At 39.1% G+C, this 22,811-nt stretch overlaps 1 protein-coding gene across 11 annotated transcripts in view; it reads right to left on the bottom strand.

The window, feature by feature from the left end:
• EML6 (EMAP like 6) overlaps positions 1-22,811 on the bottom strand; it is a 132,404-nt gene that overhangs the window by 71,774 nt on the left and 37,819 nt on the right. For all 11 annotated transcript variants that reach the window (XR_012633523.1, XR_012633519.1, XR_012633524.1 and 8 more), the window contains exons 2-6: positions 14,606-14,765; positions 8,784-8,882; positions 6,630-6,698; positions 3,809-3,994; positions 1,812-1,947 (exon numbers count right to left, since the gene is read on the bottom strand). Coding sequence is in view for 8 of the 11 variants with exons in the window: in XM_074903970.1 (XP_074760071.1) it covers positions 1,812-1,947; positions 3,809-3,994; positions 6,630-6,698; positions 8,784-8,882; positions 14,606-14,765 (650 nt within the window). In the remaining 3 variants the exon portion in view is untranslated. The remainder of the gene's footprint in view (positions 1-1,811; positions 1,948-3,808; positions 3,995-6,629; positions 6,699-8,783; positions 8,883-14,605; positions 14,766-22,811) is intronic.

Here is a 22,811-nt window from a genome sequence, read left to right as displayed (position 1 = left end):
ACGACAGTGAAACGCTCTACTGACTGTCTAACAGCTGCTGTTACAGTGCCTGGTTCTACTTCTCTGCTCCCAGCTATACATTCCGTTACTGTAGCATTTAGGAGATGGTAGAAATAGTGGCATCAAATTAGAATCAGTCCACAGCATGTCTAATGAGAATTCAACTTCAATAAGCCTTTCCTTGACTGAACTTTCATCAGGATCAAAATCTTTTCTTAGGCAGCCTGTAGAAGGGCAGCTAGGGGCTTCCTGCAGACCATGTGCTTGAGGAACACACCTTTATCAATACATTAAGCTCTGTAATCTAATTTTGAAGTAATAATTTTCCACAGAGGATAACTACAGTCAATTAAAAGTAACTCAAGTCAGCTAAAGTCTGTTTTGCATTGAGTGTGGACACATCCCAGGCAGCACTAAGAGTAAAAAAATGGCTTCTAATCTGTTCTTGCAAATGTGCTGGACAAAGCTCCCTCCCTGAAGCACTTCACAAAGAACAAAGGAGGCTGAAGATGCATGTTCCATGTGTGACCACTGCTCTCTCTGTGTCACCCTCCATATCTGCTATTCTGAGCTTTATCAGGAACAGACTGCCCGCCAGACTGGTATTACCCAGAAGGGTCTAATCTACAGGTGCAGGCTTCTTTCTCCACCATATCTAGAAAGTATTTCTAAATTGATCAGAACTGCTGTACATGGTCATAAGGTATTGCTATTGCTTTCTAGAAGTGAATGCTAAACATTATGACATTATGATTCTGGCCGCAAAAAACTTGGTAAAGCCAGAAGTGCAGAGCAAAGGGACTACTGGTTGAGGGTCTGGCAACTTTTTTGAGGGCTAAATTCCATGAGTTTAAACTAAAGTAAGGCAGAGCAGTGTTCATCTGAGACTGCTGGCAGTTTACTTGCTGGATGAGTCTGGATATTGCAAACCTATGCATTTTACCAGCGTTAGAATCATCAGCTCTTCTGGTCTAAGTAAGAGGAAAAACAAATGGAACAAGCTTGCCACTAGATCACAGGCCAAAATATCCATAATTCAGAAGGAAAATGTTGTCCTTCTTAGTGTCCTCTTGACTATTCCAGTGGTAATTTTAATATGAAAATTAAGTCTAAAAGCATATGGTAGGAAGCAGGGAAGATTAACATTATGCATTAGAGAGTTGGCTGCCAAAAGTCTATACAGCCTGCTTCAAACCAGCAGACAGACCACTACAGACCATCCAAATGGAGATGTGGAGCTTCCAGCAGACTAGGATCCTGGTAAAGAGTGCATCATGATCTATGGAGACTGGAAGTGCTCCCAGAGTCTAATCATACAGTGACGGCTAAGCTTATAGGAAGCATGATTAGATTCAACAAATACAATGGTCAAGAATTTAATAACATTCTCTCTATTAAATATGCCAAGTGCTACCATTCCAAACCTAATGCAGCATTCAGATGCTCAGCGTCTTTGAATATCAGGTTCCAGAAATTTCCATTATTTGAATAAATTGCAAATAATTAAGTTAAAGACAGTCTAACTTAATTCTCGTATCTTTTTGCATTTAATCAGTTTTTACTTATCTTCTTGTCTTTGCATGGTAGGGAGCAGCAACTATAAGCATCTCTCTTTATACTATGAAACATAGAAAACTCTTCAGGCTACGTCATTGCCAGAGGAAAAAAAAGGAGATACAGATCTCAAACGTCAATACAGTCATTAAGTAAAAAAAATCAGCAGTACGCAAAGGCATTTATGGTTCAAATTAAACTGTGTCATAAACCATTATCTAGACGCGTGAAAAGCCATTAAAGTAATAGCTCATTACCTTTGTATCCTTGTTCAGTCTCCCTGAGATCAATTTTAGTAATTGGCTTGAAATCAGTGTCCCATAAACGAATGCAACCATCTCTCCCTCCAGTGGCAAAACCTTCCTCACAGGCATACATACTAAAAATTCCAGCCTGTTAACCAACAGTATAACAAGTTTTAAAGTTCTTTACAATCATTTTAAACACAGAAAGCAAACATTTTTCAACAGGCTCTTATTAAAGGCTACAAACTGCTAGGCAGTCAAATGTTGTCCATCCAGAAAGCAAACCAGCAAACACAGGGGGATACTTTTATTTCAAGTGCTCCCACTTCAGTGATTTGTGTAGAAATTTTTGTACAAACAGCAGTGATACAGCCTATTTGCAGAACTTCAAATTTGGTTTAGCTAATATTATTACTAGGACTATTTAATAAGTAATGGGACACTTAAAATAAACAGTTACCCAGAAAAAACAAAAACAAGCAAACAAGCAATACAAATATTCTTACAGGTGCGGAGATGACTCAGACATTCTTTCATGAATTCAGTTCAGACATCATTTGGAATCTGACAGGAACTGAAAGAGTGTCAATTCATTCTCTTCGTTGAAAGACAAGATTATGTTACAGATTGAATTTCTTCATTTTTGAAAATGCCTCAATATTGATGACTGTGCTGTACTACATTGGAATATCTCTTGGAATGCCTGCTGATTCAGTATTTTATTAGGAAAACCTCTCAGTTAAGAGACAAGTTGAACTGCATGGACATTAATACAATGAAGAGAAGACCTCTGCTTTCAAAGCGGCCTGGTTCAATGTCTTAATAAATGAGCATTTCTAATAATTAATTACATAAAGATTAGAAATTGGGCAAGAGACTGCATATTAGCTGTGGCAAACCCCCTAATTTATCAGGATGAAACAGAACACATTATATAGAAAGAGATTATATCGAGTCATTCTAACAAATCTAAAAAAAATTCTGCAAATACACTACAAAGGTTTGTTGTTTGCCAAAGATATTCCCATGTTCTGGGAGTTGCACATAACCACAACCCGGCAATGACAGTAGTTCTGCAGGTAAGATGTCCCACTGACCAGGCTGAATGCCTTCAGAAATTAGGGATTGATTATACAAATAACGATTACTCTCCTTCCTGCACGCTTAGATCTAATTTGAGGAGATACTATGAATCTTGATGCACTGCCAACAAGACTCATTTTGGGAGGTCAGAAAAAGCTGTTCGGTTTGCAGTGTTCTTTCTAGAAAGGTTCTAGAAGAAAACTGTAGATTTCATATCACTCTTCTAAGGAAAACACTCGTGTTTCCTTTTATCCAAAAAACCCATGCTAGAATGCCAGTAGCCACAATCACATTCAAAACAGGAGTAGTTCTCAAATACATCTGAAACAAGACATGAAGACCCTCCTGTGCCTTTATTGCAGCAACAACAGAGACGTAAATTTATTGTGTTAGTTAGAAATCTAACATGATCGACACATTCCCCTTACTCTCTGTAATTATAACTGCTCCAAATTAGGGGTGGTTGTTAGGAGGCCAACTGCAGTGAACGGCCTTTGGAACACGGTGGGAATGCAATTCACAGATTAAACAGGTTTACTCCACATTGAAGCTTTCACAAAAAATTAATCTTCAGTGTTGGAAATTTTACTGCTAAAATTCTATTTAAAATAAGATCATTTGGTTACCAACTATTTTTCAGTGATATGAACAAAACTGAAGCTACTCAGTCAGTGAAACTTGAGATTTAGAAACTTCGCTTCAGATTTAGTCTGCTTGCTTAAATCAGTACTATAAAGGTCAGCAGTTCTGTCAATACCAGTTCAACAGGTTGACAACATGTAAACAAAGTATAAGATTAAAGTTCTTAATTGATGAATAGTCTTCTGACCTGAAACAGAAGAAAATCTTTGGAGACAAGCCTTCAAGCAGTTTTTCAATCCAGTGAACAGCTCATTTCAGAAATCGACATTAAAAACACCACTTACACTATGTGCTCCTTGGATTGTACGGACTAAGTTTAGCCCTTTCCAAACATAGATGTCACCATTTAAAGCACCAGAGTATGTGATATCTTCTTTTGCACATGCTAAACAAAGGATAGTTTGGAGATCTCCCGTTTTACCAAATATTCCTCTCTTTGCTGTCAGTGCATTTCCGCACAACGTCCAAAACTGTCAAATGCAAATATAAATGTTATTATTAAAAATGGTGTTATTAAATATAAATGTTTCATATTAGCGTGCAGATCTCAGAGGTATATCCTTACAGAAGAGTGTCTGGACAGAGCCTGAAGTGACTCCTGTCAGAACGCTCAGCACTGCAGGAACTGCCCGCTTACCAAGGGAGCCCTCACGCAAATGCAGGAAGTCAAAGAACAAAACAAAAGGATCAAACTGTCTGAGAAACTGAGGCTCAGTTCCAATTCACTATTGCTGCACTACCCCTTGACGTTACCTCACATCCTTCACCACGTTTGGGCTGGGTGATGTCTGTCAGTATGAATGCACGCTTTTTAAAGCCAAGAACATCCCACTTCTCTTGTCTGGAAAACTTAAAATACAGCTACGGTTCTGAAGTAATAAAATACTTTATATTAGGGAACTTGTGTGCCTGGAATAGACACTTCTGCCCTTTTCCAGAGCACTGAAAGACACACATCCTTCAAATACAGTTACGTTTACTGAGAAACCATCTGTTGGATGGAGACTGCAAACACTTGTATGTGAAACAGCCCTTTCTGACTGACCACAAGACTAAGAGGTTGTCTAAGTGTGGAATGGTGACCTTCTTGACTTCTACACAGACACGGTAACGTGCTGCAAAAAAAGAATGTAAGAGAAAAAGAGTCAAGAGGATACAAAGTTTGTCTTAGAAAGGTGTCTTTAGCGGTGGGCTAGAAATCTTGTTTCTCTTTTCTTTTTGAATCAGTGCTCCTTTTTTTTTTTAAATATAAATATCATTTTATAAAGCAGAGAGGGTAGTTTGTGCACTCAGCTCCCCCTCAAGGATCAGACCTTCCAGAGAAGGCAGAGTAAAGAGAATTTCAATGAGATGTGGAAGAGATGTGCTGAAACATCCAGGCCTGTCAGCACTAGGATGTAGCAAGTCCCGAATGGACTTGCCAGCTCAGGCCTTTACTAGTGGAGGTGTCTACGCTCTGTGGTCCCCTGCACACTGGAGAGATACTTCCAGAGCCCGGACAGGAACATTGAAGTGTCTGACACAGATGCATGTCTACCTCATTCCATTTTATATGCCTACATCTTTTTGTGGCTATAAGCTGTACTTTAAGGTCTTTCTCTTTGTACTTGCTCCTATAAAACTCCTATAAAGTTGAATTCCAGAAAGTCCTTGGATCAAGGATTTTTATTTCAGATCCTTCTCTGTTTCTAATTCACTTAAATTTTCCCTTTGACTCCTAAAGTAAGGTAATTTAAGAGAAGGCGGGGAGAATACCACCCTCAGGGCTTTCATCCTGGGAGTAAAACATGTTCTCTCCTCGCTTCTGGTTGGCTGAAGAAGGGCAAGAGAGCAGGTAGCAATGTTAGGAAACAGATGGAGGGAAGATCCTGAGCTCAGTGTCAGATTCCTTAGCTCCTAGGTTTTACCACAGCTCCTAATATCTGCTCAGCCAAATGAGCCAATAGAACTGAAATGCTAAAGGGGTAAATGGCACCATGCCCAAGTATTAGTCCTGATTCTCACAGTGATACAAGCACTCTGAGCTGTTCTTTTCCTTCATGGCAAGTTAAAGTAGTTATCACATTCCTGCAGCCTTATAATGAAGGACTGTTGTTTGAGCATCACTGGAGGGGAATAGCTAATCATTTTCCCTCCACGCTCTCTTTTTTTTTTTTTTTTTTTTTGGCATGCCTCTATCTAGATGTATTTACTTTGCCTGATATTATGCATGTTCAGGGTAATTATGGTCATTTTAAACATAATACAGGTGCCAAAGAAACACAGGTTTTTGGAAAACAGCTTGCAGAATACAACAGATGGCATCAGTGCTGCCAAAACCACCCACAGTTTGGAAGCAGTGGTGGTTTTAAGGGCACAAGCTTCTCAGTAACCAGAACTAGAGGTATTAACTGGTTTCCTAAACTTCTAGTTAAAGCTCTTCCCACCCCAGTCATGTGAAATAATTGCCATCTGTTAGGAATGCTTTTGATGAAACAGAAGAAAAATAGAAACCTGCAGGAAATATTGGCAAACAGAAAGATTTCTTTCTAAGCTTTCCACAGGCACAAGAATGTTTTATCCTTAAATTAAAGTATATATCTAGGTTCGTATTTACATCACCCCCAGAAAAGGTGAATTAGAGGGAGAAAACAGTGGGACCCTGGAGTTTTCATCTGTTCACCTCTGCAGGTCTTGCACACCTTTTCTGTGGTACTCCTACGAATGCTGGGAGCTTGATTGGACAAACTGCAGTTCATCCAATTCACATTTAATAACTTAGTTCCCCCTACACCCATTCAGTGACCCTCTGTGATGCTTGATCAGAGAAAGCACTAAAGGCTGAGACAATTTAGGTGGAATGAAGAGGGCAGAGAGACCCAAAATTACAAGTATGTAATGATGAAAATTACACCAAATGATCTTCCCACCTTGCTTGTTAAGCAGGTCTGCACCTCAGTCACTGCTCAGTGTCTAAATTGGCTTCAAATAAAAAGTTGTGCTCAAATGTTCACCGAGAGAAAAACATAACCTGTCTTATATTTAATGCCCTCATCATATAAGAGGACGTATTTCTTTGGTGACATTTAATTAGTTTTTAACAAGTAAACAACAAAAAATATTCACCTTTATGTGTTTTACTCCACAGCTGACAATTCTATTTGGTTGATATTGATCCCAGGAAATATCGAATATCTGTTAAGAAATACAGTAAGCCGGTATTTTAAATTATACAGTGATTGCATCAAGGCTCAGGTCACTTTTACCAATTTTTAGGCATCATTGCTGTTGCAACATACTACTAAAAATGAAAGAATGCTCTTTAGGTAGATCTGGAAACCCCTGTAAACAAAGATTAAGGCAAATACTCAGGCTTCCTCACATAGTTCTGCCAAGACACCTCATTCCTGCCTTCACAACACCAGTCTATTCCAACTTGTTATTGATGTAATTGAATAGGCAATATCTCAAATAAAATGGGACTTATGATGTAAGCTAACGTTCCTCAAGCTTAGGAAGGAAAGATTGGTACATTTATCTTGATTCATTATTTTAAGTAAAAGGTATGGTATTACCAAAAGACCCCAGTGACAAAATGGGTAAGTATCATTCATCTGACAATCTACAGAGTTAAAACTGAATTCTTCATTTTGACTCATGTCACATTTGTAACAGTATGCATCAAAAAATGAAGTATCAGATCCTATATACTTTACCAGAACAAACTTGCAGTGTATTTTACGACTACGGGATTATGCCTAACGGCAAATGTTGTATAAAGTTTAAAAACAGCAAGTTTGCACTTGGGTCCAGATTTTCAACAATATACTATTTTTCAGACTTTTTACCTTTGGCATTCAGCTTTCCAATGTCCAAGCTGAAAACCAATAAGGTTAACACAATCATCAGTTTCTTTAGGAAATGTGTGTCTGTAGAGAAAGACAATGGGACTTTTTTGCTGCTTTTAGCTCTTCAGTTGTTAAGCATAAATCACAAGAGAATTTCAATCAACTTAAAGGAACATATTACACATAATTCATTCTATACATGGGGAAGCATTGCCTTCCTACAAAATATATGTCATATTTATAAACGTCAGGATTTGCAGCAGTTCCAAACACTATTTTATTTAAATGTTGTTTGAACATTTAACTTTTTCAGATATTTCAAATATTTCACTTTTGGAAATGCTTTATGACTCCTGCACACTAAATCATCAGAATTTGTGGCCTAATTAGGTATGCATTCTTTCCCGCTGCCTCTTCAGTGGAAAATGTAATTTTTCTGGTTGTGAAAGTCTACTGGGACCAAGATTTTAGCACTTCTTGCCTGTCCTGGAGTCTTCTGCTAATTCAGAACCTGATCTGGTACCTACTGAGGTCAGTAGCAAAATTTCTACTGATGTAACTGGGAAGTGAATCAGTTCTGAAAGAGAAATTCGAATAAGGACTAAGATTCTGTCATGTTGTGAACACTGTAATTAAAAATGAACTACCAGATTTATTCAAGTGACACATATGATGCAGATAGACTTTATGTACACAGAAACTGTAAAGAAGGGTTTAGTCTGCTGCTTTGCACATATAAATACCCCATCATGTGTAGTAAAACATTACAGTACCTCAATACTATAACATTCTAACGTTATAATATCATAATATGGATAAGAGAACACGTTCTGCATTTATTTTAATGTATACAACCTTGTGCTCATGTACATTGGGGAGGTATTTTGCTAAACCTCTTCAAACATTTCCTAAACCTGAATAAGTCTAAACTCAAGCCTGTTCAGTTCTCATATTTATTGAAGTTATGATCCTTTACTTGCACTTAATAGATAAAGAAGGAATACTTATCCTAATTATGTTTCTTCTACAAGTAACTGTCTTGACCAAAACTAAAATAGAGATAATTAAACTTTCCCTCCGGATAAACGGTCTTCTTGACATCCTCAGGAAGAGCATGACCTTTGTTCACTGAGCTAGCATTTCACATCTCATATAAAGAGCTATAAATCATCCTAATCAGGGTGCAGTTGCAAAGCATTTCCTCCCTGGGCTCACTAGACAGCTCAAGAATCCATCACATGCCTCATTCACTAACACGGTGCTTTGTGCTCTGTCTGGCAGAATGAGAAGAAATAAAGACTTTGTTCAGTATTTTAAAAGCCAGGTAGAACAATCAAAACTATCTTCACATTAGCCCACTAGAAACAAAAATTATTTTAAAACCACTTTTGCAAGTGCCAGACAAAATGCGGTAAATCCTTCATACAATTACCCTGTCTGAATGGCCTGTAGCTGTTGCCAGTAGTTTTCCTCTCTTCCAGTCCCAAATACACACTGTATTTTTGGCATCCAGTCCCACTGAAGCTAAACGCTAAGGAAAAACAATAGTAATCCAGTCAATAGAAAATAAACTCAAAAATCACTTTGCTATAATTCAGATTATTATGTGCACACATTGATATTCCCATATGTGGCTTGTGTTTGGACCACAGTGCAAAGGCACCATCAAGGTATTTACACTTACTTATCCACAGGAGAAACCCCTGACATGTCTGGTCTTTGCTAAACAGCCAGGCTGTTCATTTGAGGTTACCAATGCCTCAAGTACAATTCTTATCATGAAGCATTTGAGGTGCTTGTTTCACGTGCACACCACCCTAGCATTTTGATTTATTAATCTGATAATGAATGTGAATGGGAAAGGAAAACTCTCGCTATTTCCAAATACAGTTTGGGTCATTATGTTCATTTTGTTGAGCTTTAGGATCAGAATTGGATATACTTTTAAAAATTGCCTTTTACGGAGCTTAACATATCAAATTACCACTTGAAACATCTAAAATATTAAACACCAAATTAACCAAAATTATTAAAATGGTTAATCACCAATTAAAATAATTTTAATACTTTTAAATTTCAACAGTACAAGAAAGAAAAAGAACAAAATTAAATGGAAGATCTGGAGGGGAAAAGGCAGACTGCATACATCTGCAACATATGCAGAGGCTCAGCAGTTACTGTGGAGGGTGTGGGTTTAATTCCCTTCCAACGACTGTGCTTATGACACCCAACTGTACAACTGCTGTCAGAGTCTCTTAGGAGGTGAGGGGTCTCTGTCTGCAGACCAGAGGTGGCAGGAGAGGGTGTCACAATCTGTAGCAGTGTGAAGGCAATGCTGGTGCCAAATGCACTGCAACTGTAGGTAATGGATGGGATGGGGAGATATCATGGATATGGGATGCTCTGTCCCACAGAGATCGATTGGTAAAAGGAACATGCCTGAGTGACTTGCATCATGGGAAGAGGAGAGATTGTTTTCATTGGAAACCATCTCATAGCTCAGTAATGGGACTTCTTGAGAAGATCCCTATCTGTTGGGTCCATACTGCCCACCCCTTGTCCTTCTCACTGTCCCAATTCTTATCAGAAGGAATTAACAGTCCAACTGAGGCTCCTAAGCATTTTGCTCTGTGATAGGAAAGTCTGCACTTCAAGAACATGCAATAAATAAAACTTTTCTTTTTGCCTCAGAGACGAAGGTCAGTAGATGAACCATCTGGTCCAAACAGACATATGTTTCAGCGAGTACACTGACCAGATCTCTTCCTTAAAGACTTGCTTCAAGCAGATGACTTGCAAACTGAATCTCTTCAGTTGAATTTCCTTCAACTCAACAACCACTAATTTCTGGCTCAAATTTTCAATAAGCAAATTGTTTAAAGTCTGGAGATGTCTACGATAATACAAAAGGATTGAGCCAGCAAAGAACACAAATGCAGTTACCAGACATTCCTCTAAAATGCTGTATTAAAATATTAATTACAGTAAGGCTATCAACTACTGTACAACGGAGAGAAAAAAAATCATTATTCACAAAGAAACAGAAGGCTCCAGTTTTCAGTCTGTTGCAAAATAATTCAAAGTACTCTGTGCCTTTTCAGGCCACTTAAGCATAAAAAAACAGCGTACATCCTCCTCAAGAGAGCCACTGTCAAAAGCCTCTGGTTTGAACATAGTAGGTACACAGCACCCTTCATTGTCTTAATAGTTACAGTCCCTTTGTTTTAGAGCAATGTAATATCTCTTTTTGAACTGGTTTCACGGGAGTTGACAACATGCATTATCGCACTGTGCGTCCCTTGTCTGTCTTGGGTTTTATTTCACTTTCTTTTAGTTACCTTCTGTTTCATTACTATTACTAATGTATTTTATTTCAATTATTAAACCGTTCTGATCTCAACCCACGAGTTTTACTTTTTTTTTCCCTTTCTGATTCTCTTGCCCATGCCCCAAGGGGTGGGGGTAGAAGTGACCGAGCGCCTGTGTGGTGCTTAGTTGTCAGTGACCATGACAACGCTCCATGTGCAAGTCTTAGAAATGGCAGATAAAGATAGGTTCAACATTTGGGGTTCTATTGCTAGATGTGATAGAGAAAATTTGGGGCTCTGTCTCAGATGTGTACTGAAGAGCTGCACCTACCCCAGGACAACATGCTTGATTGTTAGGCATGTGGTAATGAAGGAAAAAGAAAATGAAATGTGGGAAAGAATGAACATGCTCCTGCCAGTTACCCAGATAAAAATATTTATTTTGATAAAGGACCTTTAATGTAAACAAACAAAAAAAAAAGCTTCATTTGCCCTTGAGCAATCTGTGAACCCAGGAGTTTGGATGTACTGATCAAAACACACAAGATGTTTTTCATGGAAGCTTCACCAATTCCAACTTTTTCTCACCTCTTTTATACCCTTCTTTTCACCATGGAAACCATGGCAGTACTTACAGTATCTTTTAGATTCATGACGTGAACATCATCAGACCTGAACTGTAACTATCTACCAGGAAATTACCATTAGTGGGGTACATGGACAGTGAAAGTACTAGGGGAAATTAAGAAATATTTAATATTTTCTTTTAACCTAGGTCGACTGAGAAAGGTTTCCTGCTAGCAGAAAAGTGATAAATGCTGAATTTCCTTTTTGGTTGAAACACACTTTTAGTCCTCCTTCTGGAAGAGAACTTGACAGAATTCTGTTTGGAGAATTCAAAGAACTACCAGGAGAAAATATCTGCCAAGTCATTTATGCACATAATTAAACAATTATTTTTAAATCTGCACAAATTTAGAGGATCTGGCTGAAGAAGCCTGCTGCTGTCTATATGCCCAATTTAGAAATGTATGTATGTATTATGGCAGTGCCCTGCTCAGTCCATTAAAAAAAATAATCTTTAGAAAGCACACAAAAAGGGTTTATCTAAAATAACTCAGAACAGAAATTGAACTGTATAGTATTGGTGAAATGCTTCAATATAAAATACATCAGCTTTGTAGGTAATTCTGTGAAGGTGAGATGTTAGCAGCTTTAAGGAGAAATTGCAGTTTAAAATGTCTTTTGTTGAATCAGGAATTAATTACAGGCAAACTGAGAACTCTTCATTAAACATCTGAACAAAGAGCAGCTTCCCTCCCACCAAATGTCATTTACTGGGCACACAGAAAAAGCCCAAACTAAAATATCTATTTTTAAATTGCAACAGTTCTGCGAGATATTCAGCTCCCATCAGTACTTTTAAAATATAGTATTAATTACAGGTAATGTGCGAAATAAGCAATTTACTCAAAATATATTTGTCTCCCAATTTAAAACTGTTCATAGTGTAAAGGAAGCATAGAAGCTGTCCCCTGATTTAGGCTGCATGTTGATCTTCTCCATGCATTACAGAAAATAACAAATGCTGTTCACCCTCCACTACCCAGTTTGGGGCAAGTTATGCCCGGGAAGCACGGCAGAGACCACCAAGCTGGCTCCACACAGCGTCAGCTCAAGTCCAGCAGGGAATAATATTTGAGAACCAATTCACCGGAATGCCTGGAGCAGACACTCCCGAGTTCGTAGCACACGAAGAGCCAATGAACTTGGCTGAAATACAGAGGCGCTGTGTCACTGTGGGGAGACCCGTGCACAAGCCACACACCGGAGCTGTGCCCAAGCACGGCAGCAACCCCCAGAACAAGCACCCGGGCTGACTTCATGGGGATGCACCTCAGGGAGAGAAGCAGAATTATCTGGGCTTTTCCTCAGTCTACTTTTATTTAGAAAGTCGACAGCTGACAGAGTGAAGAAAAGAATACCTGTTTCATTGCATCGATAGCTCATGTGATTGTTGGATTTATTTCTGGTTTGGGGCTCAAATACAAATATTTCTTGGATATTAACCCTCAGTATAACAGAATGTAAAGCAGGCATTAGAAGGGAAGGTGCAGGCAATGTCTGCGAAGTCTGTTCTGTCATCTCACAAAGATGCCAGCTCCCTTGGGTGTGCTGACTAAATAAACTGGAACTGTTAGCAGCTCTGAATTCCCAGCACCCAAGCCTTTCCACCATGCCCTTTCGTTTTGGCTCAGCACAGCAGCTTCTTCTGCAAAACCAGAAAGAGCAGCCAAAAGCCAAGACACATTATCCATATTTATGTTTTCCAGCACTGGTCTTTATCCAGATATAAAAGCGTTCTGTGTAAATTTTTATTTCCAGAATAAACTGCAACTTCTCCAGCACTTCCAGAACAGAATGTTACTGTTCTGCAAGGTCAACACAGCAGCCAGTTCAGGTTTTAATTACAGCAAGGCACCCAGATGAATTTTCAGAAGAGACTCCACGTTTAACTCATATTCATTGGGCTCTTTGGTGTGTCTATTCCCATTAGGTGCATAAATCAGTTTGGAAAAAAAAAAAAGGATTTATCCACCAGTATTATGAAGTTAAAATTTAAGAGCAGATATTTCTGAATTAACAATATGTTAAAAACATATTACAGCATTATAAATTTTGTTCTGTTGATGTGAGGGTTTTCCAATTCTTCCAGAATTCCCAGGAACACCTTTAATTAGAACTGGCACTGGAGATTTCAGAGGAAATGGCTTTACTTTAAGAAAACTGGAAGATCACTGAAAGCTAGGCTTAAAATAGAAACCTAGTTCCAGTTTTGAATGGGGAAATACAATCCATAGTGTTGTTTAGTAATTCAAGTTACCTGATGCTTCTTGAACATGTTAAAGGCAATCACTCATGTTGGTGCCCCTCATTTCAGACTAATCTTTAAACTGAAGGTAATGCAGAATAAAAAGTGCTTTCGGTTCACCTGACAATACATTTTGTGCAATGTATGGCCAGTTCTGATCTCAGAAAGAGTAATAAAAGCACTGTGTGGTCAGTGGAAGATAGGGAAGCACTTCTCAGACAGCTAATCACCTAGTAGATGATTTTAAGAAAATAATCTCAATTATAGGGATACAATTCTGAGGCCCACAAGCAAACACAAACCCTATAACGATCTGTGCAGGAATCCAGCTATCAGCTAATCTACGCATTCCTAAAAGTACTTCAGCAACCAACTATAAAGCATGACCACAGTGTTACCCCAGAAAAGGCATCTGAACATCAATAATGACAAAATTTGCATGGATATTTATGAAATCATGAACGTGAAATATTTCTCAGGTCTATGCGAATTGTAGATTTTCCTCCTGCTGCATTTACAACTGTATGCTGTTAATAGTTTGCTCTGGGGGGTGGGGGATAAATTAACATGCTTAGCTGTGAATAGCTCACCATTTACTTGCGTTTTTAATTTTGTCTCAAGATATCATATAATCTGATCACAGACTCTGTGTCCTAACCTTGTTGCTCTATTAAATTGACTGCACCCCAGCCAATGAGACTCTCCTAGCAGTACCATTACCGGAGCTCCTCTGCCAAAAAAGCTGCAGGGTTGTGGGGACTTTGCCAGGAACTGATCTCTTGGAACAGCAGGTGACAAGTGTGTGGTGAAGCTATTATATGTGAGCCACAGAGGGACATTTCTTCTATGGATATTTGTCCAACATCCAGTGCCTCTACTCGATTTGCATGATAGAGATTTTAATCTCAAAAACACCTTTGAAAGAGATGTATTTGCAGTCCAGGCATTACAAATTTAATTGTAATAGGAGTTTCAGTACTACAGCCACAGAGCTACCTAAACAAAAAAATGCTTTAACGGGCAGGATCAGAAATCAAACTAAATTCAAAACACAGAGAGAGAAGATATACAAACCTGGCCATCTGAATCAAAAGCTAAGCAGGCAACTCCATGTGTATGTGCATCCTTAAGAACAGATACAGTCTGTACCCGGTAGGAATCCCAGATGCAAATGTAAGGGTCCTTCCCAACCTGTCCTGTTGCTACTAAAGTTTTATCCGGGTGAACTGCAAGGCTGAAATAGAACACAGTTAAAGTTATAATACACTTTCTGAATCAGCAAAATAGTACAAACCAAAATTTTTTAAAATAACGTGGTTTTTAAATTTCTCAAAAACTTCAGCTCCTTTTGGTTTATTGGAACAACCGTATCTATTGTGTTCAAAACTCAGTCTATCCCATTATTTACTTAAAATGTTTTACTGAGACCAACATAGCTAGTGCAGAATACAATTTGTCATGTAACAATATTTTAACTACAAAACTTAAGGAAAACGTAACCAGAGAATTTTTTAATACTTTTGATTGATAAACTGAATGAACACACATACTTTTTCATAGCTTTACAAAGTCAGTGGATGATTTTCTACAATTTATTCCTCTTTTACACATAATCTCAAATATTGTCCAGTGACTGAATAATGGATATTTTTCACTATTAAAAAAATACATGCAAGAAATCCTCTCATCTTTACACGTTTAAAGATAGTAACCTCAGAAGAGACAGAGAAATAAAATCTGTCTCCTATATCTGAAGAACAATGACGTATGTATTTTAAGATCTACTTTTAGTTACTGCTGCCTAAGGACGGGTAAAATTTACTGTATATCTGTTACCTCATTTTTTCTAACAGACAATTACAAACAGTACTTTGCACAAAAACAGTCACATCAAGTCGTATTTCTACTACTTAAGTCGAAGAAATATGCCAATGTTTCAGACACACTTCCTGGTTTTTGGTGATTAACTCCCCTAGCCTTCAGAGGACTCGCATTGACCAACTCTTTCTTAAACATTTATTAAACATATTAAACACTCAAGTTTTTTATTCTCTGTAGTATTTTACAGAGATACGTTACTGCAAGCTGCACTCCAATGCAGGCTCTGTTAGCAGAATCAAACTGTATTTCTGTTCACAATGAGTAAGATATGGAAATCTGCACCAGGCAGCCCGCAGTGTCCTTCTCTCCCACCCCTGCCTAAGTGTGAACACTAATATTTTCTTCCATTTTGTTGTGTCAAGAACATTTTCTCTTAGATGTCAAATATTTTCTGAAACCAAGCAGCAGCATCATTTTAAAAAAAAATATATTTTCCTCATCACACATAACAGATTTTCATTGTAGCACAAAAGACCATCACTGAGCACACTTCACCCCGTGGTAACAAGAGGGATACAGGCTATCAGTGGTGACACACTATCAGAAGCTGCTCTTAGCAATTATTCTTGGCTGTTGCCAAGCTACCCTTCAGCCTTTGAGGTATTCTGACAAAAAAACAGAGGATCTAGTTTGAAAACCTAGCTTGAGGATACTAATAATAAAAAACCCCTTCCCAAAGTAATGTGACTACAAAGAGTTTTACATTGCTAACCAGAAGACAAATTTAAACAATGTTACAGTATGCGAGCTACAGATAGAATAAGGAAAAATATCCTATTAATAAACTGACATCTGACAGATGGCTTCAGAAAGCTGAGTATCTCTTCTATCCCAGGAGTGGATAATACTAATTATTAAGAAGAGTTCACAAAAAAAAAAAAAAATAAGGAATTTTCACAAACCTACATGCTCATTTCTTTCACGTTAAAGAACAATTCATGTAAAACCCAACAATTTTAGTACAATGCCCAGTAAAACTGTTTTATCTGCTCCAGCACTTGCTCATCGCCCCTTTCCTTCATAGGCCTGGATTCTACATTATACTGTGTGTTGACTAGTTCACCTCAATTCTAAACCTGTAAAGGAATAAAGGATGACTCCACCACACTTAAGCTTTGATACCTATAATTAAACTAGAATACTTTCCTTCAGTGATAAAAACCAGATGGAAAAGATTAATTAGACTAATCCATCTCACTGCTAGAACAGAACTGCAGCTTAATTACATCTGCCACTGTTCTGTACAGTTTGGTTTTCACATACTAGAACTTCCTATTCTACATTTTGGATTTCCTTTCCTGGATGTAAGGTTCAGAACAAGAACACATTTCCTACCACATAAATACGTCTGTACTGAACATCTCTGCTATTTGTTTTACCCTTTTTGACGCATGATGTCAACTAGTGGGGGAGCCAAAATTAGGAAGTAATATACATTTTGGCACCTAAATAAGTAGTCTAATTTCTGAGAACCGCTAAGGACATTCATCTCCCGCTACCAGCCTTTACAATGCACTCCAACTGCCTACGTGCAGTCTGGCTGTTAGATAACCAAGCGTTTATTTCTGTCAGACGGAACAGCGGGTTACAGAGCAAGGAGATGGGAGCCCAACTGCACGCACAAATCTTGGTAGTTTTTTGATACTTGTATATATGATTTACATGCTTGCTGTGAATTAAAATATAAAAATTGTATGCACAACTATACAATACCTCTGGTGTACAGGTCAGGTCCTGTCTTCAGGTTGTAAGGTTTCTTGCTGGCATAGGCTCTGTGCCTTTCTCTGCCTTTTAAAATGAATATAAACCTCACAACTTGTGTTTTGAACTGTTAGGTGCATTTCTTCAACCTTTCGATGTGAACATCCTATCTGATATCCAAATCCCTTTTAACGACACCACATCCCTCTCTGCACCACTGGAAAATACCAAGATACCGCGATAATCACTGCAACACCAAAATAGGATTAACAGAGATGAGGCATTCAAACAGCAGCAGCTGATGGTACAGAAGAGTATTATTTGGGAACTACTTCCCATTCCTTTCAATAGGAAGAACACCCAGAAACACTAAAGTCTTTATTATGCAACCAGAGGATTCTCTGCAAGTCTCAGGCCACAGGGCTGCAGATGCCACCTGAGCTGCCCCAGCGGCTGGACCGCTGAAGACAACATCTCTGAGCAAGTCACTTGCTTCTTTACTCCCACCCTTCCTGCGACACAACCTGACCTCCCCCAGCCTGTACTCCATTGTTCTGCTCATCCAGCAGAGTTTGAACAGTCTAATCCCTGGATGTACATTTGCAGACCTATTCTCAGTCCTGAGAATACGTAACAGTTCCAGTACCAAGTAACAAGAACAAGTAATTGGAAAAAACAAAATCCAGACTTTTATATTAAAATCATGAGCATTTCTCTTAGAAGTAATTCACAAAATTCCCAAGCTTTTCCATAAATGTACCATAAAAACTATTTGGCAAAGGCTTCACTGTCCATGAGCCACCAGAGCAGGGTTACTCCACGGGGAGGGATGAGCATGGAACCGAGGGCAGCCACGACAGCACGTGCAGTGCCCTCCTGGACCAGGGTGGAGTCCCGCAAGATCCAAGTGTGAGGGCAGAAGAAATTTCCCAAGACAATTTCTCCCTACTTTCCATGTTTGTGGGAAAAGGAAGTGGACACTCTCTTGCTAAAGAGCAGGGATGAAAACAGAAAGGATAAGAGCAGCAGCAGTTGCTGCTGGCATGGCTTGCTGGTAGTGGCAGTCACTTCACCACACGACTCGACCTTCCCTCTGTGGGAACAGTAACAGGAGCAGATGCACATGTAGGGTAAGAGGCAGAGATCAACTGCTTTGGAAGTGCATGTTCCCTTCCTCCCAGGGAAGGCAAAGAAAACAAGGGGATTCCTGGCAGTCTGCTCTGCTGAGCAGCTGAACGCTTTGTGCATGCATAAAGCTAACTGTGAATTCCAAAACCACTCTGATGCGTTTGCAAAAAACCGCCTCTAATACAAGTGCCTTAATAGGCACTTCTTCTATGCAAACAATCCATTTAAGATGAACCAATAAACTTTAGGTAACATTTTAACATTAAACTTTATTAATAAAAAGGTCTATTAGGAAGAAGAGATTTCAGGGAACATTGCCTTTGCCTTTCCTTCCAAGATCAACAATTCTGAATCTAGCATCCAAGGCTGGAACCCTGTTAATTTAGGATAATTAAAGATGCCAGTCATGTGCTCTGGCAGGGTCTGGTGAAATACTTTATGAAAGTCATTAGTGGATCCATCTGGTCTGGGGGCCTTGCCAGATGGTAAACTCTTACTACCTCCACAATTTCTGTTGCAGTAATATCCTTCCCGGAGATCTTTTTTTTTGTTTGTTTTGTAACCACATTAGAATTTCAGGGGACTGAAAGTATTTGTTTCTTGTCTATACTGTATTTTTTTGTTTTGTTTTTCTGCAACAGGTTCCATACACTTATATACATGCAACACAGATCTAAAGTTTAAAACTGAGACAGAACCAAGTAGAAAAATTTAGATATGGAATGGAAACAACTTCAAGTATCTAGTTGAACTGAATATTAAATTGTTGAATTGGATTGAATATTAAATTGTAACTTCTGTATTGTTGAATTGAATATTAAATTGTAATTTCTGTATCTTCTCAAAGTATGGATAAAGCTTTTTTTTTTCTTCATAAAGCACATAGTCAAAGAAACAGAGAATTACAGATGCTGGAAAGAATGGAGACCAGGAAGAACAAAAAAGGGATGAGGGAACTGATCATGAATGAGGACAAGAGGAGAAAAGAGAAGGCTCCACATGGGTTTAATGACAGTCTTCCAGAACACCAAAAGCAGTTATAGGGGAGGTGGAGGTACTCACTCCCTTCACAAGGATGCACATAAGAGGACAAAAAGCAAGACACACAAGTTGCTTCATGGGCAGTTCTGTCTGGATACAAGAAAAATGTTCTTCACCACAGAAGATTGGGATAGGTTGCCTAAAGAAGCCCCTTGTTGGAAGGGATTCAAGACTTACTTGCTTTGACAGGACCCTGGATGACCTAATCTAAGGCCGTGCTCGCAAGAGAAAGCTGAACTCAATCTCTGGAGGCCCCTTCCAAACCAGGCTTTACTGAGATTCCAGATAATGAAATACATCAAGAGAGTCTAAAGTAATCAAAGTAAAAATGTGTTTTGGCTCACAGCAGTTCACTTGCATTAGGTAATTGCTCCTTGATGCTGCAAAAAGAAAGTAACTCCTGTTGCCTTTAATACATACATCCAGAACTGACAGGTTCACGGAGATCTTGAATGGGTGTATCAGATAAGAGACAGAAGTTTAAAGCTCACTATTCTAGGTCTGTTAAATATATCACCATGTTATCCTATTTATCAGGTTGTCAAAACACTTTTTCACTGCAGCTGCCAAAGTCTGAACATTTGCTGTTATAGTTTTGAGTGCATAGTTTTTCAAGGTATGTTTTCTATATATCCAAGTCATATTAAATTGAATCTTTTCATAACCATCCTATTAACTATTATCTGATTAGCATGAATCAAGCAAATACACTTTTCATACAAGCTGTTTCCAGGACGTCCCACCTGAGAAGCAAGAATCGCTTTTTGAAAGAGGAAGTAAACACCTACAGTTCTGATTTAAGTCAATGCAGGCTGTGACTGAAAAAAAAATTAAAAAATCACAGTGTTAGATGGACTTGTCATCCATCTCCTGACAACGCAGCTCACCCTCAGTGCTGGGGCTGTTTTGCACCTTAAAGCAGCACGCAAATTTGATGCTGTTCTAAAATAACTCCAGATAGTTAGACACTGATAAATTATTCTCTACTTCAAACCCATCCAGTTTTAAGCTCTGAATAACATTCATGTTTGGAGAAACCTTTACAGGATTATGAGTTTTATGTAACACAATGATATACAATGGTAATGAAGATACTGGGAGACCTGCGATGTAAATTTAAAAACAAATTCCACAGCAATGCAGATACTGTCTGTATATGATTCATTGTCTTCAGAAATAAGTGAAAGAATTGGTGCTTTCTGGCCCAGAATCTGCTACAAATCCTACAGCGGAGCAGAACAGAGAACACAGCAGGTCTTTCCTCAGAATTTAGGTCAAACTTGTTGTGAAGTACTCGGGGCACTGACTGTGCTATGCTTGAATGACGGACGGATAAATAACACAACTACACTTTTTTTCTTCAGACTTTGTAGCAAAAAATATCTCCAAGAACAAAAATTTCCAAGAAGCCCCAAGCCTGCCCCGAAATGGGCCATTATGTGCCAGTAGGTATTTTCTTCTTGGTTGCCACCTCCTGCTCCACACTGTTAGTTCTCAGTGCGGGAAGAAGTGACACTTTCAAGATCCTGACAGGCCAGCAGGCACGTCTGCAGACCAGGGAGCTTTTCAGCTCCATTTTCCTGCTCATGAAGCGCTAAGGACAGAGCTGTCTTCACATGTCTGCAAAGAACACAAACACGCTTTCAGGATTTCCTCATTTGATGGAACAAAATGAGTTTCCTCAGCTGTGGGGTCAAAAGGGAAGACTGTAACTCGCTGCACACCCAGTATTATCAGTGAAATAAGGCAAGATGCAGCCCAGCCCCTATTTCTGAAAACAACTCAAAGCATAACCAAGCCTAATGAAAAGGAGCAATGGAATAAAGACCAGCAGTTAAATGGAAGTAAATGTGGGGGCTGCAGAAGCAACAGGGAACAACAGAATGGAAAGGGGAGCTACGCAAAGGGACGTGGAACAAGGGAAGGACAAAGCAACTGGCACAAACCCCCCAAGATCCTGCTGTAAAACTGGAGAGGGGTTGAGCAGAAGACTCCAGGCATTTGACATATTTATCCCACACACAATCTCCTCCCAGATTGCTTCTGAAACACAAGCACTGCAACTATCACTTGAGGAAAATCACTACCTTAATAACGAAGGGGATTGCCACTCGTGCACATACACAGCTCCCAAGGTTTTGCTGTTCCAGGGCGTTCCTGTGACGCCCACGTGTGGTAGGAGCAGGCAGGCAGATCACCCCCACCCGATGTTACTGGGCTCTGCAGGCCTATGGAACAACTCTCGTTGGGAGAACAGAGGCAACATGGAGCTGGGAGCTCCCCACATGCAGGCTGTGTGCCTTTTAATGTGTGCCAATTAATGTACACGCTCATACAACTTAATTACTTTTAACACATGTGAACATACAGCTGTAGTAACACTTTTAAATATACAAAATATTGCCACACAGTTGTTGCAGGCAACTTAAGTACAGAACATACTTGTCCTGACAAGTGTTCATGGAAACACCACTGACAACATTTTAATTTAGTGGCTTGGTTTTTCTATGGTAATATCTTGTTCATAAGTAACACAGAACAGCATATGTGTGCAGAAATATGTTTTTAAGATCATCCAGTGAATAAGGCATTTTTCAGGTCTAAGTTCTTACAAACTGTTCTGCTTGCTTTTCCCCACCGTATTCCCTGTGTAGGAAGAAGAGTGATACAGCTAGAGGTTCTAGCCCTTATTTATCATTCTGCACTGGCTCCCTACCTAGAACAAGTCATTGCAGGCTAACTTTCCCAGCAGCAGTTTCTGAATTTGGTGGCCTGCCTCAGACAGCTACCATCTGCTTGTCAGAGGAAGTAAACACCTACAGTTCTGAATGAAGTCAATGCAGGCTGTGCTTGGCACTCCTAACTGGTCTTGGCCACAAACAGAGCCTAAGTTTAATCATAGCTCAGCTGGGCTTAATAAAGCTCTTTGAAGCACACACATTAATAACTGTTGCTAGGCTAAGGTACACTTAAAAGTGTCCTGGGAATGCAAGGGGCAGTTTGACAAAGATTTTATTTCTGACTGTTTTCCAGAACTCAGAGGGGTACGATGGTGCTAGACTCATGCAAAGTTATAACCATTCCTGCTGCTCTAAAACTACTCCTCTTTGTCCTTGGGAAATTACTGCTGACCTGCTCCCTGGGCCAGTGCTTCTTATTCAACCTATAGAGTTATTCCAGCATGTTTCCATAAGGTTTATTCAGCTGCTCAGCGCTGATTAGAAGTCTTGACAGATCAGGCCTGTGAGGCTGCATAAGCAATGCAGCAGAACACAGAACTGATGGTTGCACCACGGAGCCACAGAACTCTTGCAGAGGCACACCAGACTTAAAGACTAAATTGTTTTTGATCAAGTGATAAAAATTTCCCCTGTAACAGAAGGGAAAGAAGCAAGAAAAAAATCCCTCTTAGAATACAATGTTTTGAGCTAAAAGGTTCTGCATTTTAATAGTGGCCAGCACTGACTTACACTTATATGCACCTGTAGACAGAGAAAAATTTGGCAAATTTAGTAAAAAAATGGCACTG

The sequence above is a fragment of the Athene noctua genome, chromosome 1, assembly GCF_965140245.1.
Source record: "Athene noctua chromosome 1, bAthNoc1.hap1.1, whole genome shotgun sequence".
NCBI lineage: Eukaryota > Metazoa > Chordata > Aves > Strigiformes > Strigidae > Athene > Athene noctua.
The sequence above is the reverse complement of the archived record's forward strand: the minus strand, read 5'-3'. Positions and strand labels throughout refer to the sequence as shown.